We start from the raw sequence: 14743 nt of genomic DNA on the forward strand, positions 1-14743 counted from the left end.
TTTAAGTGGGAGGTTGTTGGGGTATAGGCGTCTGTGCCTTGCCTAGCCGCCCAGAGTCTGGGCGCCCACTGACTTGTATACCTTATACATAGCATAAGTGTATACGGGGCTGCTCACTCTTTTGAGTCTCCCCACCCATATCTGTGTCGTGTATCTCCTTCTCTCTCTTTCACTCTCCGTCTGTGGTGCTCCTCGATCCCCTTCAAGAGGCATGTGAGGGAATCAATGAGAATTTGTTTATGCAAGTTTTATTTGTTGGAGGCATAGTATATGTTATGCCCTAATTATTTTTGTGAAGAGCTATGAGGGTAATACCGTCTCATCAAAGTGATATTTTAGATGTATGCCTTGGCAGTATTGGACTGTAGGTTGTATTGTGCCTCTAAACTACTTTTCCACAAAATTGATAGGATAAACAAGAAGTTTGATGTAGAGGATAAATGCTCATCTTGTGTTTAAATGCACACTTGGTACAATGTGAAGGTATTTGCTGTTTAGAAACGTAGTGTTTTTTGGTGCCTACTTTTGTACAATTGAGGACTTCAAAATCCTGATATAATAAAAGAACACTTGAAATGTTTGTGCCACTATGATGGTGATATTGTCCTTATAATTCATTTTTCTATGCAGAAATACATGAACCTTCCAAGGAACTTATCGATACATAAAAAGCTCAAATGGCTTGGGAAACGAACTGATTTTATAGCTCTTCTCTTAGGATGATTAGGGAACAATATGTTGTTTCCTACAAGGTAAGAAGTTCTTCAAATAACCGGGCGGCAGAGGAGAGAGGGGCGGGGGACTTATGGACACCCAACTTTTTAATAGGGATCAATGGTCCCTGTCAAAATGCATGAACATCGCTCATCTACGTCGTCAAGTTGCAAATGTACACCGGTGTGATAACAACTAGTACGGCCGGCCGCCTTTGGCGGCCTCTCTCTCTCCCCCTCTCCCCCTCACTCATATAAACCAGAACTCACCGGATGCAACAAACTGTGACACGTGGCATTGGAAAACTAGCCTCCTTAATATATAGTATAGATGTGATCCTCTTGTGATGGGATCACAGGAGAGCCACAATAATCTGATCTTGCTATAATCAAAATGTGATCTCATGTGAGCTACACATGAAGCGTGATCCCTCTGTGAGCTGGATGTGATCCTTGTGCAAACTCAAAAACGTCAAAACCTGACATGCACTTAATAATTTCTCCCCTGTCTTTATTGGTAAGGTGTTCACGTAGTAGTCTTGGTGCAGTGAGTTCGAACCCCACCCTCATGGCGTTTCTTCCTTACCAAGGGAGATACCCTTGTGATTCTCAAATCATCTCCCTTGCCCATCCGACGGCCTTGGATGCAACTTATCCCCACACCGTTGATCCCTACTAGAATTTGGGTGTCAATTAGTCTTTGGGAGGTGGTCGACGGGGGTTGTTCATTGAGAAATTCTATTCCATGCACCAAAAGAACATTTCCAAAACTTACATAAAGTAGTGCAACCTTCAAAGAATGCGCTCAATGGTTTTGCCTTGTTAGTGAGGCATTCTAAGAATTAAAGCATAGCGCGGCATAATAGTGGCCAACAATTTTGTTTGCACAATAGTAAAGGAAGCTTACATTGGCTTGTCTCCTAGCTGACGCCATTTTGTTAGATCTGTCTTCCTTTTCTTGATGTCATATAAATTATCATTCATCTTCCTTGGTGCTTAGTGTCTGTACTAAAGTTTATGGTGAAATTTGTGACATTATTACATTGTTCAAGCTTGTTTCTAATTCTACATTGCCTCATTGCACGTGATGACAATTTTATTTAGAGCATATGCATCTTAGTGTGTGGCACAAAAACCTGGATGTTTAGTGCTCATATACGCAAAAGGAATAGAAAACATTGCTCTTTGTAATCGTTCCTTCTATCAAAATTCTTGCCGAATATCAAATGTTACCATATACATGTGGTAGTGATGTGTGTGAACACACTTAGGATTGTCGAGGCATTTTTTCACTCATTAGGAGGTTTTCCCCCCCGTGCATTGTATATACGCCTATCATTCTAGGGTTGTTATATCTTTCCATTGCACACTAAGTAATATACTCTCTGTTGTGTGCCTTGAGCTTCCTTCGTCTTCTCCAAGCTGTGTGTGTTTTCTTGCAACCCAATTGGTATCAGAGCACGTTGCGTCCTCCCGGGCTTAGTCGCCAGTAGCTGTAGCACATGCCTGCTCACTTTCTCCAATTTCAGTGAGCTTTGGCGAGCGTTTGCAAGTCGAAAAATATTAGAAATGAGCTCGAAGAGCATAGTCTGCTCAAATTTTTTATTCAGACTCATTTCGGTCTCCGTTTCCACTACAGGTAGTACTGTGCAGGCTATTTTGTCATTTTGTGCAAAAAATTTGTCAATGCCGTTATTTGCGTAACGGGTCCCTCACAATCTTCTATGGTTTGTGCTATATATCAAGTGTTTTTTTCGCTTCCTTTCTCCTCTTTTCGAGTAGTTTTCACATGAGGTATAACATTTACCATGGTTGACAACAACACAAATGTGTTCAAGATGTTTTATGCCAAGGATAGATTGGATGGGAACAATTACCCTATGTGGGCTTATATGATGCAACATGTTTTTGTGTCAAAAGGCGTTTGGAACATTGTGCAAGGCATTGATGTACTTCATGGTTCTGAGGATACAGGCGATGTTGAGTATGCTGTAGGTCTTGCTGTTGTTAGAGTTGTTTTGCCTACGGATGAGCAAGCTTGTTGGGGTGTAAAAGATGCGCAGACTTATGCATTGATTGCATTGTCTGTGAAGCCCACTAAGACTCCCCACATTTGTTTAGCAAAATCTACCAAATAGACTGATATTCTGGCTGGTCTTTATGCAAGTCGTAATGAGGCAAAAATTGCATTGCTGCGTAAAGAGATGGAGTCGAAGATTATGTATGAGGAAGATGACATGGACACTTTCTTTGTTGGTGTCAAGGATATCAATGAGCATGTTTTCTGCAGGTGAAGTCATTTCAAACAGTTCCCTTGTGCAGGCTGTACTTAATGCCTTGTCAAATTCTTACCAAACTTTTGCTAGTACTTACTGACCTATGACCCAGGGAAATCCCGAAGTTGTCAAGTTTGATGTATTGTGCACATTACTGTTGCAAGAGTCACTTTCCAGAACAATAGGACTAGACAACGTGCAATTAAACATGCCTTTATTGTTGTTCAAAGAAAAGGTGGTAACAACAATGTAGCCACTTCCCAGGGTTCTTCTGCAAGTGATAAATCACCTGTTCCTAATGCTTTTGTTGGCAGCAATTTGTCTGCGAATTCTAGTGATAAGGGTAAAAAGAAGATACGCTGCCATTATTATAAAGCTAATGATCACTTGATCAAGTAGTGGCCTAAGTTGAAGGCCAAAGAGACTGAGAAGAAAGAGGGTGGTTCCATTGCAAATGCTGATTCCACTACAAATACAGCTATTGTTGAGTCTTCTGTGAAAGGAGACTGTGATATTGATGTTGATGCATAACATGTTGTCCATGATGCATGCATGTTAGTTGCTGCACATTCAAATGTGTGGTATTTTGACAGTGGTGCTGCAAAGCGCATTACCTCACATCGTGATTTGTTCACCTCTCTTGAGTCTGTCCGTCATGGGAATTTAGTTACTTGTGCCACAATGCCTCTTATCCGGTTTAGGGAGTTAGAAAGATTGTGCTTACTGCTGCAAATGGTAGTTCTTTTACACTTGTTGATTCATTGTATGTACTTGGGATCAAGAAGAAACTTTTGTTTGTATCTGTACTTGCTAGACTTGGACTTGTAGTACTTGCTAGACACATGGACTTTATGTGATTTGTCTCCTGGCGAAAAAGCCATTGGTACAAAGTGGGTTTACAAGTTGAAACGCAAGCCAGATATGAGAGTGAGCGCTATAAGACTCGACTTGTTGCAAAAGGTTATGCGCAACAGAAAGACATAGATTATGAAGACTTTTGCTCCCACTTTTTGTATGACTACTGTGCATTCTCTATGTGCATTGACAACCCATTTTGGTTTATTACTGCTTTCTTGAATGGTAATATATTTGAGAAAGTTTATGTAACACAGCCTCGCGGTTTTGTCATTAAAGGGCAGGAAGATAAAATGTACAAATGCAAGAAAGCATTCTATGGGTTTGAAGCAATCTCCTCATGCTTGGTATGAGAAGGATGACACTCATTTGGTCAAACGAGGCTTTCGTAACAATCCAACAGAAAGAACATTGTATGTAAAGCGTGAGGGTAAAGTACTTCTCATTGTGGTTCTCTATGTAGATGATTTGTTGATCACTGGACCAAATGAGAGACATAGCATTGAATTTAAGGCTGATTTGAATGCTAATTTCAAGATGAAAGGTTTGGGATTGTTGCATCATTACTTGGATATACAATTTAAGCACTGTGACAGTGGTATCATCTTGTGTCAGAAAAGTTACATAGAGAAATTGCTATGTAAGTTTGGACTTGAGGATTGTAAACCATTGCCACTCCCATGGAAAAAGGTTTAAAATTGAGTCTTCATGATATTGGTGATCCTGCAGATGTCACTCTTTACCAAGCAATTGTTGGATGCCTCATTTATGTATGCAACACGAGGCCTTATGTTCCGCTACTTGAGTGGCACTTTACATCTTGGCTTGTTATACGAGTGTCCATAAGTGGCTTTTGTTTCATGCTTGGCAGTTCATGTATATCATGGTGGAGCAAGAAACAGCCTACTATGCCACTTCCAGTTGTGAGACTGAGTACATAATAGTCTTCACAGCTACGGTTGAGTATGTATAGTTCAGACGTCTTATGGTTGATTTGGATGTTGGATAGGACACTGCCAACACTATCTACACTAACAGTCAGAGCGCATTGGCAATTGCGAGGAACCCAGGTTTTCATGCTTGCACAAAGCACATTGAGGTGCATTACCACTATGTCAAGGAGAGGCTCTTAGCAGGAGAGATTTGCTTGGCTTATGTGCCAACACACGACAACCTTGCAGATCTTCTCACAGAGGTATTGTTTCATGAGAAGTTTGAAGCTTTTTCGCAAAAATTTGGGCTTACTCCCCTTTGTGGACTGATCATGTCCTCAAGGCATGGCACTTCCCTTTACTCTATGTGTCAGCTCTTGTTCCTGCAACACTCCCAAGGGGGAATTGGTTACCATATACGTGTAGTAGTGATGTGTGTGAACACACTTAGGACCGCTGGGGCATTTTTTCCCTCACTAGGAGGTTTTTTCCTCGTGCATTGTATATACACCCATCATTCTAAGGCTATTATATGTTTCCATTTCACACTAAGTAATACACTCTGTTGTGTGCCTTGAGCTTTCTTCATCTTCTCCAAGCGGTATGTTTTCTTGCAACCCTAATTCCAACATCACATACTTTTCTTGATGTGTAATAGGGTAACCGTATCTTTCAACTTTAGGCTAACTTGTTGTACAATTTTCTGTTTTTAACATGACTACATACCTTCGTGATGAACAATTCTGCACTGCTATCTACTCATTTGGAAATTAAACTAACCAATGCAAGATTTATTTATACTAATTCAATGACGTGATAACCTTTGTTTGTTGTTGGCACTACCTTTTGGGTAAAATGGAGGGTATCTGTCCAAAAGTTTCAGACCGTGTAGGGTAAAAACTCCCAACTTAAGAACACTCTAAAAGTAGGGACCAATAGAGGGAAGTTCAAATTGAGGTAATTCAATTGTCCACTTCAAGTAATGATTTCGAGTGAAACTTATCTAAAAAGAAAGCCCTTGTCAAAATCTCATCGTATCCCATGCTAACCCATCATGATACTTGAGTATTCAAAAAATAGAGTAGAGCCAAACAAAAGGTGTCCTTGTATTGGGGGTTTTACCCTAGAGCAGAGTACCCTTGAAATTTTTGAGAAGGTACGTTTTATTGTTCTCCCTCTTTAACCTTTAGTCTCTCTCTCTCTCTCTCTCTCTCTCTCTCTCTCTCTCTCTCTCTCTCTCAGATTGAAAGGCAATGCCAATGAATGTCTCTCACCAAGGTGTCTTGTGTAGATTTCCCTTTCAAAAAATATCAGTCATGTATCTATATCAGCCACGGGCAAGGGCCTGCCATGTGGTCACATGTCTAGGAATGATGGAGCATCTCAATGGGGTAATTGTATTTTCTGTTACTACAGAAAGGAAGTAGCTTGTTCATCCAGTTTTCTTTTACAAGGTTACAAATGTCTCCTAAATCTGATTCACAGAGTTTTATTTGCTATACACCCCAGTGGGACGAGTTAAGGGGGAAGAGTAAATGCACATTAAATTTTACAACAAATATGATTGAAAAGTACAGGTTCTTATACCTTGAATGCGATGTAAAGTTCACTGACATGCCTTCCCATTTCATACAAGGGAAGCATCAATATGGTGTGACTCTTTAGGATATAACTATGTGGATACTCTAGTCATATACTCTGATTCCCCCATACCTACTTTGAATAATGCCTAGGTGCTTTGAGGGAGGAAAGGTAGGCGGAGTCGATTTTATCAAGCCCATCAAAAAGATAGCTGTAAGGGGGTAAGTGTATGTATCTCCCAGAACCTGGGAATACATTTAGAACCCCATTCTCCCATACAACTCTTCCTCTGCTTATTGTCACTTCAATCTTGCCCTGGTATAAAACAGGTGAAATTTTTTGTTGTAAGTGTTTTTGTTCACTCAAGAGGGCAGACATAAAGATGTGCACGCCTATACACGATGCCTTTGATAGGTTCCATGCATAAGGAAAAGTTGTATGCACGTTCAACAAAAGCATGCACATGCTATGACACACACAAGAAGATACCTTCAGGGTCCATCCTTCGTAAATGTTTGTATCGACATTTGAATGATGCGTCTTCGAACTGATAGTGGAAGTTGCATTCGGATTCAAAAGAATGATGTCTGCATCAGCACCTGGGATTATTGCTCCTTTCCTTGGGTAAATATTGAAGATCTGGGCACTGCATGTAATAGTCACGGAAATGGTAGTTTTTTTCATAGCAAAAGAAACAAGAGGAGGAGAAATAGAGCTAGAAAACTACAGGTCTCAAATGAACCACGCACCATGCTGTGCTCGTTATTCGCACGTAGTCCATTGGTGTGATTTTCCCAGAGTTCTGAAATGTGGAAAAGTGTCCATCAAAATGCCATTGTCCTCCACATTCAATTTTGAGAAACAAAAATTCACACTACTTTTTCTTGCTATAAGGAGCAAGTTCAACACCACACAATCTGAAACTCAGGGTTGACATGTACGGTAACGTACCTCAGCACACATAGTGAAGGTGTGGTAATACTCAAACTACAAAAATTATAACGTACTGTGGATGCTACGTACGATAAGTAATAGAAGACTGGTTAATTTAGCCTAGAGTCTAGTCCTTGAAGAATAAACATGTGGGAAAAGAAGCTTACTGGGCTAAAGGCTATAGTAGAGCCCAAACACATGGAGAAAGGCCAAAAATGCAGCCCCCAAGCTAGTCCAATTGATTAAAAGCTGCTCTGACTGCCATGAGAAGTGGCTCACCCTATTTGGTTGGGTCGTTTGTTTTAAACGGTAGAGCCTGAGGTTCAACCCCTGCCCATTCATGGACGGGGGAGCTTTCCCGTCCAATACTTTGTCCAGTGCTCAAATCCCGGAGCCAACCACGTTTTGGCAACTGGCAGCCAGGTCAGCTCATGCACCTGCCCATCCCCTCCTGGGACTGGCTAGTAACAAGCCATGTGCACTAGTTTAGCGATAAGTATCTCGCTCAACATGCCCGGGAAGAGGAGTATGAGTTTAGCTTTGCCGGGAACCATCTAACCTACCTAGCCATAATCACTGAAAAGGACACAAAGTAATGCTATACTAGGGAAGTATATAACTCACCACCATAAGATCCCACAGAATATGCATTCGTTCTTCAATACCTACAATAATGGACAGAAAATTCACATCATTGCATGCAGATTGTGATAAAGATTCATTCACATGTATAGAGCCACAAAATCTACTCAGACAAGAGAGAGTGCGCGCACACAAACTGCAGAAACAGACTTCAATAGTCTCTTATACCTTATTTAGTGTCGACAAACATACATCCTCTTTCTGTGGCTATCATTGCTTGTGTCATAATTACTTACAATTCAAAATGTGAACGTCAAAGCAAGTTATCTGGATAAATGTGAACAAAAAAGATTAAGAGATGCCCAACCGTTGACACCATTTGGGATCTTCCTGAAATCACCCTTTCCTGCAGCCTTCTGTGTTGAATTAAATGTGCAATGATCTGTTCCAACTAGCTGCAAAATTCATGATTCATAATGGGTCAAGATAAGCTGAAAGAAATTCCTAGAGTTTCATTAAGAGTAGCAAAGCCCAAATACACGGACAGAAAGAGGAACATAAAAACTGTAAGATAAGCGTAAAAGAGTACAAGTAGTGGAGCCCAACACAGCCAGAAACAAGAACATAATGGTGGCAAATCAATGCATAGCTTTGAAGTCTCCAAACAATATTTGAGGTGTGGAAGATATAGAGCCACCAAGGAGGTTCATACCACATAAGGACTTTATGACAATACAAGAAAGTAGCATAATCCTAACCAATTGAGCATCTCCCACAAACCCTTTATCGTACACAAACTTATAAAACCCTGAGGAGCTACCAAAAGGCTGTTTGGGAGCATGCAGTTTGCCTTGCACTTATCCAAAGACACGATGAAGAAATCCAGCTGGAAAAAGTAACATTTTCATGTACCCTCAGTATATCTTTGAGCCTACAAGGAGAGTAGAGAGAGCCTAAACATTCTCTGATTTTTGACCTATGTCCTTTGAGACCACCCTGATCACAAACATAGCACAAAGAGTGATGAACTGTCCATGCAACAAAGGTAGGGCCATACAAATAATGTTGACATACCCTCAAAGCGTGGACCACGGCATAAAGCACTTTCTCATATGTTGGATAACGCATTTCAATGTCAGAAAGCTTCTTGCTTTAAAACGCAATAGGGCGTTCATCCTGATAAAGTGTTGCACCAACCGCATAATCACTAGCATCCGCCCCAACAACGAATCGCTTGCTAGGATACACAATATGCAGCATTGGTGCAGTAGTTGAAACAAACTTGTTCCCTCCAATGGACTACAACATGGATGCCAGATGAGCTTGGCATCAAGAATTGAAGGACAAGAATTATAGAACCAACAGTGAGGATTTCCTAGTGGCTAACGTGGACAAAAGTTGAGTCCTCAGGTGTATATCCCAGCCATTTCCCCACAAAGTAACTAGGTTTTTTATATTTTGTTCTTTTTTATATTGTGCCATTGGCACCCCTAAGTGCAATTAATGAAACTGCTGTATCCTACTTGTTGCGTAGGCATTGCAGCCTCCCATGCACTTTAATATTAGCTTTTTATTCTGTCTCACCTTATGCATGTACTTCTTCCATGGAAAAACCCATTAGCATTTGGTACTGACAGTATATGGCCTTTCTTGCTTTCATCATTTATTCTCTTGTGACCATATAATTTTAGTGAACATCTGTAGGGTTACAAACGACCATGATATTCATCTCCTCACTAACACTCTACCGTACATGAGCCCACATTTGCTCTTGCATGCATCTTTGACTGTAAGAAATATATAACAAATAGGATCTTGTAACAAGGAGAGGAGAAGATTAGTTCTATTACAAAGTGATGGCATCATTCACCAAGCACTCTCAGATAGAGCTTAGATTGCGATATAGACACTAGTAAGCAAGAAAGGGGCTAGTTATCCTTCAACATAGCATGCCATGGTTCATGGAGATGGCCTCCTTATATAGTCCTATGGGTGGGTGGTAGATAGGTGTGTGTGTGTGTGTGTGTGTGTGTGTGTGTGTGTGTGTGTGTGTAGCATGTGCGGTATTGACTATGCCAACCCACTGCCTGCGGCCACCGGCCATATATTAATGGTACTAATGGCATGTACATATGGCCTAATATCGCAAGGAATATTTTAGGAATATTTCTTCAAAATTTAAGGTGGGGCTCCTGAATTAGCTCTATACCATTCAAGATCACAAATGAAGACCTCATCAACATGCAAGATGGAATCCACGAAATACATGTGCACTATTGGCTTCTCCTCATATGGGGGCCTTACAAATTGTGCAACATACATGATGGTGCGAAAAATTGACAGGTGGGCATTGCAGGTATACTAACACCCCCTCTCAATGAACACTCCAAGATGCTTTATGTTGGCCGTGTGCCAACTCTAAGTCGATGAAGATGTCAAAGTAGTTGGTCTTTCCCAAGAGATTTAGTCAAGATATCTGCACAACTTTCTTTCCAAGAAAAAGATCCTTCCATTAGTTAAGAATACTGCCCAAGGGGCTACAACCAGCCTCTACTATAGATGACTACATCAAAACGTGGGAAGACTGATAAGATATGTACAATGAGGGCTAAATAACGAGATGGGAGGAGGGAACAACCACATTGGTGGCCGTTAGTGCCATCTAGGCACGCCATGGACCATGGTGAAGAAGGGCCGAGGGCGTCGAAGTCATAAGAAGGCCTCGCAGTGCTCCCGCACGTGGTCAAAGATGCCTTGAAGTCTCTCAAACTGTATGAATTAGCTCCAGCTTGATATCACAAACAGTCTCTGTCAGAGGGACAAGACGAGCCTCGAAAATGCAAAAGCAGAGGGCCCGCCAAACAAGCCTAATCAGGCCGCAGATGAACTCTCAACACCACTCTCTATCATTGCACCACTTGTAAGGGATTAGCTTTGTGGCGGGCTCGAGTGTATGCCGACCCTCCTAAATCACTATCATCCTACGGATGAAAGCCATCTCAATATGAAGCACTGGGCCCGTGAGTGTGGATTAGGCTGCGGCACCCCAAGTGTACTGGCGGGCTGTGGCAAGTGCTGGCATCAGCCGAAGAATCCAAAGCCAAACCTATTGCGCCATGGGAATTTGCACAATTATCTTCAATAGAACAAAACTCTACAATCTCATTCGCAATAATCTCTCCAACATAGTGACGTTGAACCTCAATATGCTTTGCACGTGCATGGAAAACAGGGCTCTTAGAAATCCCCATGCAACTTTGATTGTCACATTGAAGTTTCGTTGTTGAATCAAAATTTCCAATATTGAACAAAACATCAAACTGTTGTAAGAATTTGAGAGGATTGTGGGAATGGACGCCTGAGAAGGTTGTACCACCATCCTTGAAGGGTTTTGGACCTGATTCTGCTAGCTAAGGTGTTGAGTAATAATAATAATGGTGATGGTGTCCATCCGTTGTATAAGTGGGTGCATTTGGTGGTGGGGGGGTGGGGAAATCTGTAGTGGTACTTCGGAAACCACATGAGGTCGTTCTCCTAAGGCCATGTTCTTGAAAATGCCTCCTAGAACTGCGAGACATCTCCAGAGTTCTGTTGTGAAGAAGTAGTCGGGTAATTTCGAGGAGGATCAGAGGAGAAAATCTGGGAAGATTGGGGTGGCATAATAGGGTTACTAGGAGGATTCAAGGTGTTCAAATAGCTATGCAAAGCTTCCAAATCAATCCTGTCATCCGTCGGCTTCTCTCTTTGTTGTTCTGCTAAACATACCAATTGTCGTACCACATACTAGGCATCTGTCTCGTCAGGACGCATCTGGCTGGATGGGCTTGGTGGATTTCCTCCTTCAACAGTGTGATCTTCCGGTGCTCTGTCCATGTCGATAGAATCTTGGATTCTTTATGGCTTATGCCCCTTAAGACAGAGCGGTGTAGATGCGAGCGCGCCCAATGCGCAATGGACTAAGGGTGGGAGTGGCTAGTAAGTCCAGGGTAGGGACATGAAGATTCTTTGATAATAAAAAAATTGACTGCTCTATCTGCTCTTGAAGGACCGATATAATTTCAAAAAAACACACGCCTGAAGCTTTGATACCACTGTAATCACCTTCGGCGAGTGATCAAACGGAAACACAAAGATAACCGCAATCTACACACTTGGTAATTTAGTACTTCAAAACACTTGAATAAAAGAGAGAGAAGACGACATGGCACGGTGGAGTTCCGAGCCGAGATGCGTTGGCCCCAAAGGCTAGCACTCCTTTCGGTATTTCTTTAATACTGAACTGCAAGAGTACAACTCCTGTTGGGTCCAGGTCTTCCAGCTTTGTGTCTTGATGCCTAGAAGAATGGCCCTATGGGCACTTGTAAAGAGTACATGGGTTGCTAAAAGCAGAGCCCCAAAAGCATTAAGCCTAAAAGCACTTCGTTCTAAAAACATATGGACCCAAAAAGCTCACGTAAAAGCTCCCAAATCTACCAATGTAAAAAGCGAAAGTCCGTACAACAGTGTCATGTCATCGCCAACAACACAATGCGAAAATACGTATAGTAGTGCCACGTGTGGCAAAGTAGTGCTATTTACGGAAGTCAGCTCCATAGGTTAAGCTTTCATTGTTTGGGTTTTAGGCCGCTCGGCCAGTGCTCCATAAGTTGGTAGGGGTTAGGTTTATTAATCCCTAACCCCTAGATACTTTAGGCCATTCAATAGGACCTTTATAAGTTGGTTTTCTATTGTTTCTTCTTCGTCTAGGTTTTAGGCCTCTCGACTGGTTCCTCCAAAACTCAATCAAGTCAGTCTAGACTCGAAGGTCTCACAATTGCCCTTGCATCATGCAGATGACTTTAGATGCAAATATTTCATAGAGACTTCCGGCTTTGACCAAGAGATTGGCATGAACCACCCTCCTAGAGAGAGTGAATCTGGGACAAGCCAACAAACGCATTGGACCGATGCTTCTATGACCTTGGCACAAAAACCCTAACCCTAAAATCCGTCACAGGGCTTCCAAGTTAGCTCCGTACCATTCACAATCACAAATGAAGACCTCATCAGTGCGCAAGCTGGAATCCATCAAATATATATGCACTATTAGCTTCTCCTCATATATATGTGGTAGTGAAGTGTGTGAACACACTTAGGACCGCCGTGGCATTTCTTTCCTCACTACGAGGTTTTTCCCCCCGTGCATTGTATATACGCCCATCATTCTAGGGCTAACTTATCTTTCATTTATGTATTAAGCAATATACTCCCTGTTGTGTTCCTTGACCTTCATCATCTTCTCCAAGCCGTGTGTGTTTCTCTACAACCCTATTTCCAACAATTGGTATCATAGCAGGTTGCGTTCTCCTAGGCATAGTCGTTAGTGTCGCGAGCACCCACCTGCTCACTTTCTCCGATTTTGTGCGAGCTTTGGTGAGCGCCAGCAGGTCAACAAATACTTCGGGTAATCTCATTGAGCTTGGTCAACACATAATTTTCATTTGGGCTCATTTTGCCCTTCGTTTTCACTATAGGCAGTACTCCATAGGCAATTTCGTCCTTTTGTGCATAATTTTTGTCAGTGCAATTTTTGCATAACAAATCCCTTACAATCTTCTTTGGGTTGCGCTATATAACACGTGTTAGCCCCGTCTCGTTTCTCCTCTTTTTGGGTAGTTTTCACATCAAGTGCAAGCACTCGCCATGGCTGTTCTTATGTCAAAGAGCGTTTGGAATATTGTGTAGGACATTGATGTACGTCCGGATTCTATGGATAAAGGCTCTCTTGAGGATGTTGCAGATTTTGGTGGCAGGACTATTGTTGCTAGAGCTGTCTTGCCTATGGCTGAGCAGTCTCGTTGGGATGTTAGAGATGTGCACGCTCATGCATTGATTGCAATATCTGTGAAGCGCACTATTACTCCTCACATTCGTTCAGCTAAATTAGCAAAACAAGCTTAGGATATTCTGGCTGGTCTTTATGCAAGTCGTAATGAGGCTAAAATGGCATTGCTGCGTAAAGAGCTGGAGTCGAAGATCATGCATGAGGAAGATGACATTGGACACTTTCCATGTTGAAATCAAGGATAATAATGAGCAACTCATTATCAGGCAAAGTCATTTTTGACAGTTCACTTGGGCAGACTATTCTCGATGCATTACCAGATTCGTACCAAACTTTTGCTAGTACTTGGAGACTTATGAACCAAGGAAATCTTGATGTTGTCAAGTTTGATGCATTATGCACATTGCTGTTGCAAGAGTCACTTTCAAGAAAGAACAAGGCTAAACAACGTGCAGTTGAACAAGATTTTATTGCTGCTCAAAGAAAAGGTGGTAAATTGTAGCCACTTCTCATGGTTCTCCAGCAAGTGGAGAATCCCATGTTCCTAATGCTTCAATTGGCAGCATTTCGTATGGGAATTCTGATGAAAACGGCAAGAAGAAGATCTGTTGCCATTATTGCAAGACCAATGATCACTTGATTAAGCAGTGTCCTAAATTAAAGGCAAAAGAGGCCTAGAAGAAAGAGGCTTGTTCCACTACAAGTGCACCTAATGGAGAATCTTTTGTGAAAGGTGATTGTGATGCTGATCTAGATGCAGAGTGGGCATTTAGTGCATAGTGCACTTATGATTCTTCTGTTCATGATGCATGTACGCTCAGTTGTTGCAGATTCACATGTGTGGTACTTTGAGAGTGGTGCTACAAAGCACATTACATCACATCGTGACTTGTTTACCTCTCTGAGGTTGTCCCTCATGGGAATACAGTTTTTGTGCCAACAATGCCTCGTATCCGGTCGAGGGAGTTGGAAATGCTGACTGTTGCAAATAACTGTTGTTTCACACTTGTTGATGCACTTTATATACCAGGAATCAAGAAGAACTTG

The 14743-nt window shown here is 41.8% G+C and overlaps 1 protein-coding gene across 1 annotated transcript in view; it reads right to left on the minus strand.

Moving 5' to 3' along the window:
• Nucleotides 1-6040: 6040 nt before the first annotated feature.
• Nucleotides 6041-14743, minus strand: part of PYD2 (pyrimidine 2) — a 102540-nt gene continuing 93837 nt past the window's right edge. The window contains exons 9-13 of the mRNA XM_086519513.1: nucleotides 8240-8327; nucleotides 7915-7955; nucleotides 7107-7159; nucleotides 6847-7003; nucleotides 6041-6672 (exon numbers count right to left, since the gene is read on the minus strand). Of these exons, the coding sequence (XP_086375639.1) occupies nucleotides 6490-6672; nucleotides 6847-7003; nucleotides 7107-7159; nucleotides 7915-7955; nucleotides 8240-8327 (522 nt within the window). The 3' untranslated portion in view covers nucleotides 6041-6489. The remainder of the gene's footprint in view (nucleotides 6673-6846; nucleotides 7004-7106; nucleotides 7160-7914; nucleotides 7956-8239; nucleotides 8328-14743) is intronic.

Source organism: Adiantum capillus-veneris, chromosome 9 (genome assembly GCF_014529385.1).
Source record: "Adiantum capillus-veneris isolate H3 chromosome 9, ASM1452938v2, whole genome shotgun sequence".
NCBI classification, from domain to species: domain Eukaryota; kingdom Viridiplantae; phylum Streptophyta; class Polypodiopsida; order Polypodiales; family Pteridaceae; genus Adiantum; species Adiantum capillus-veneris.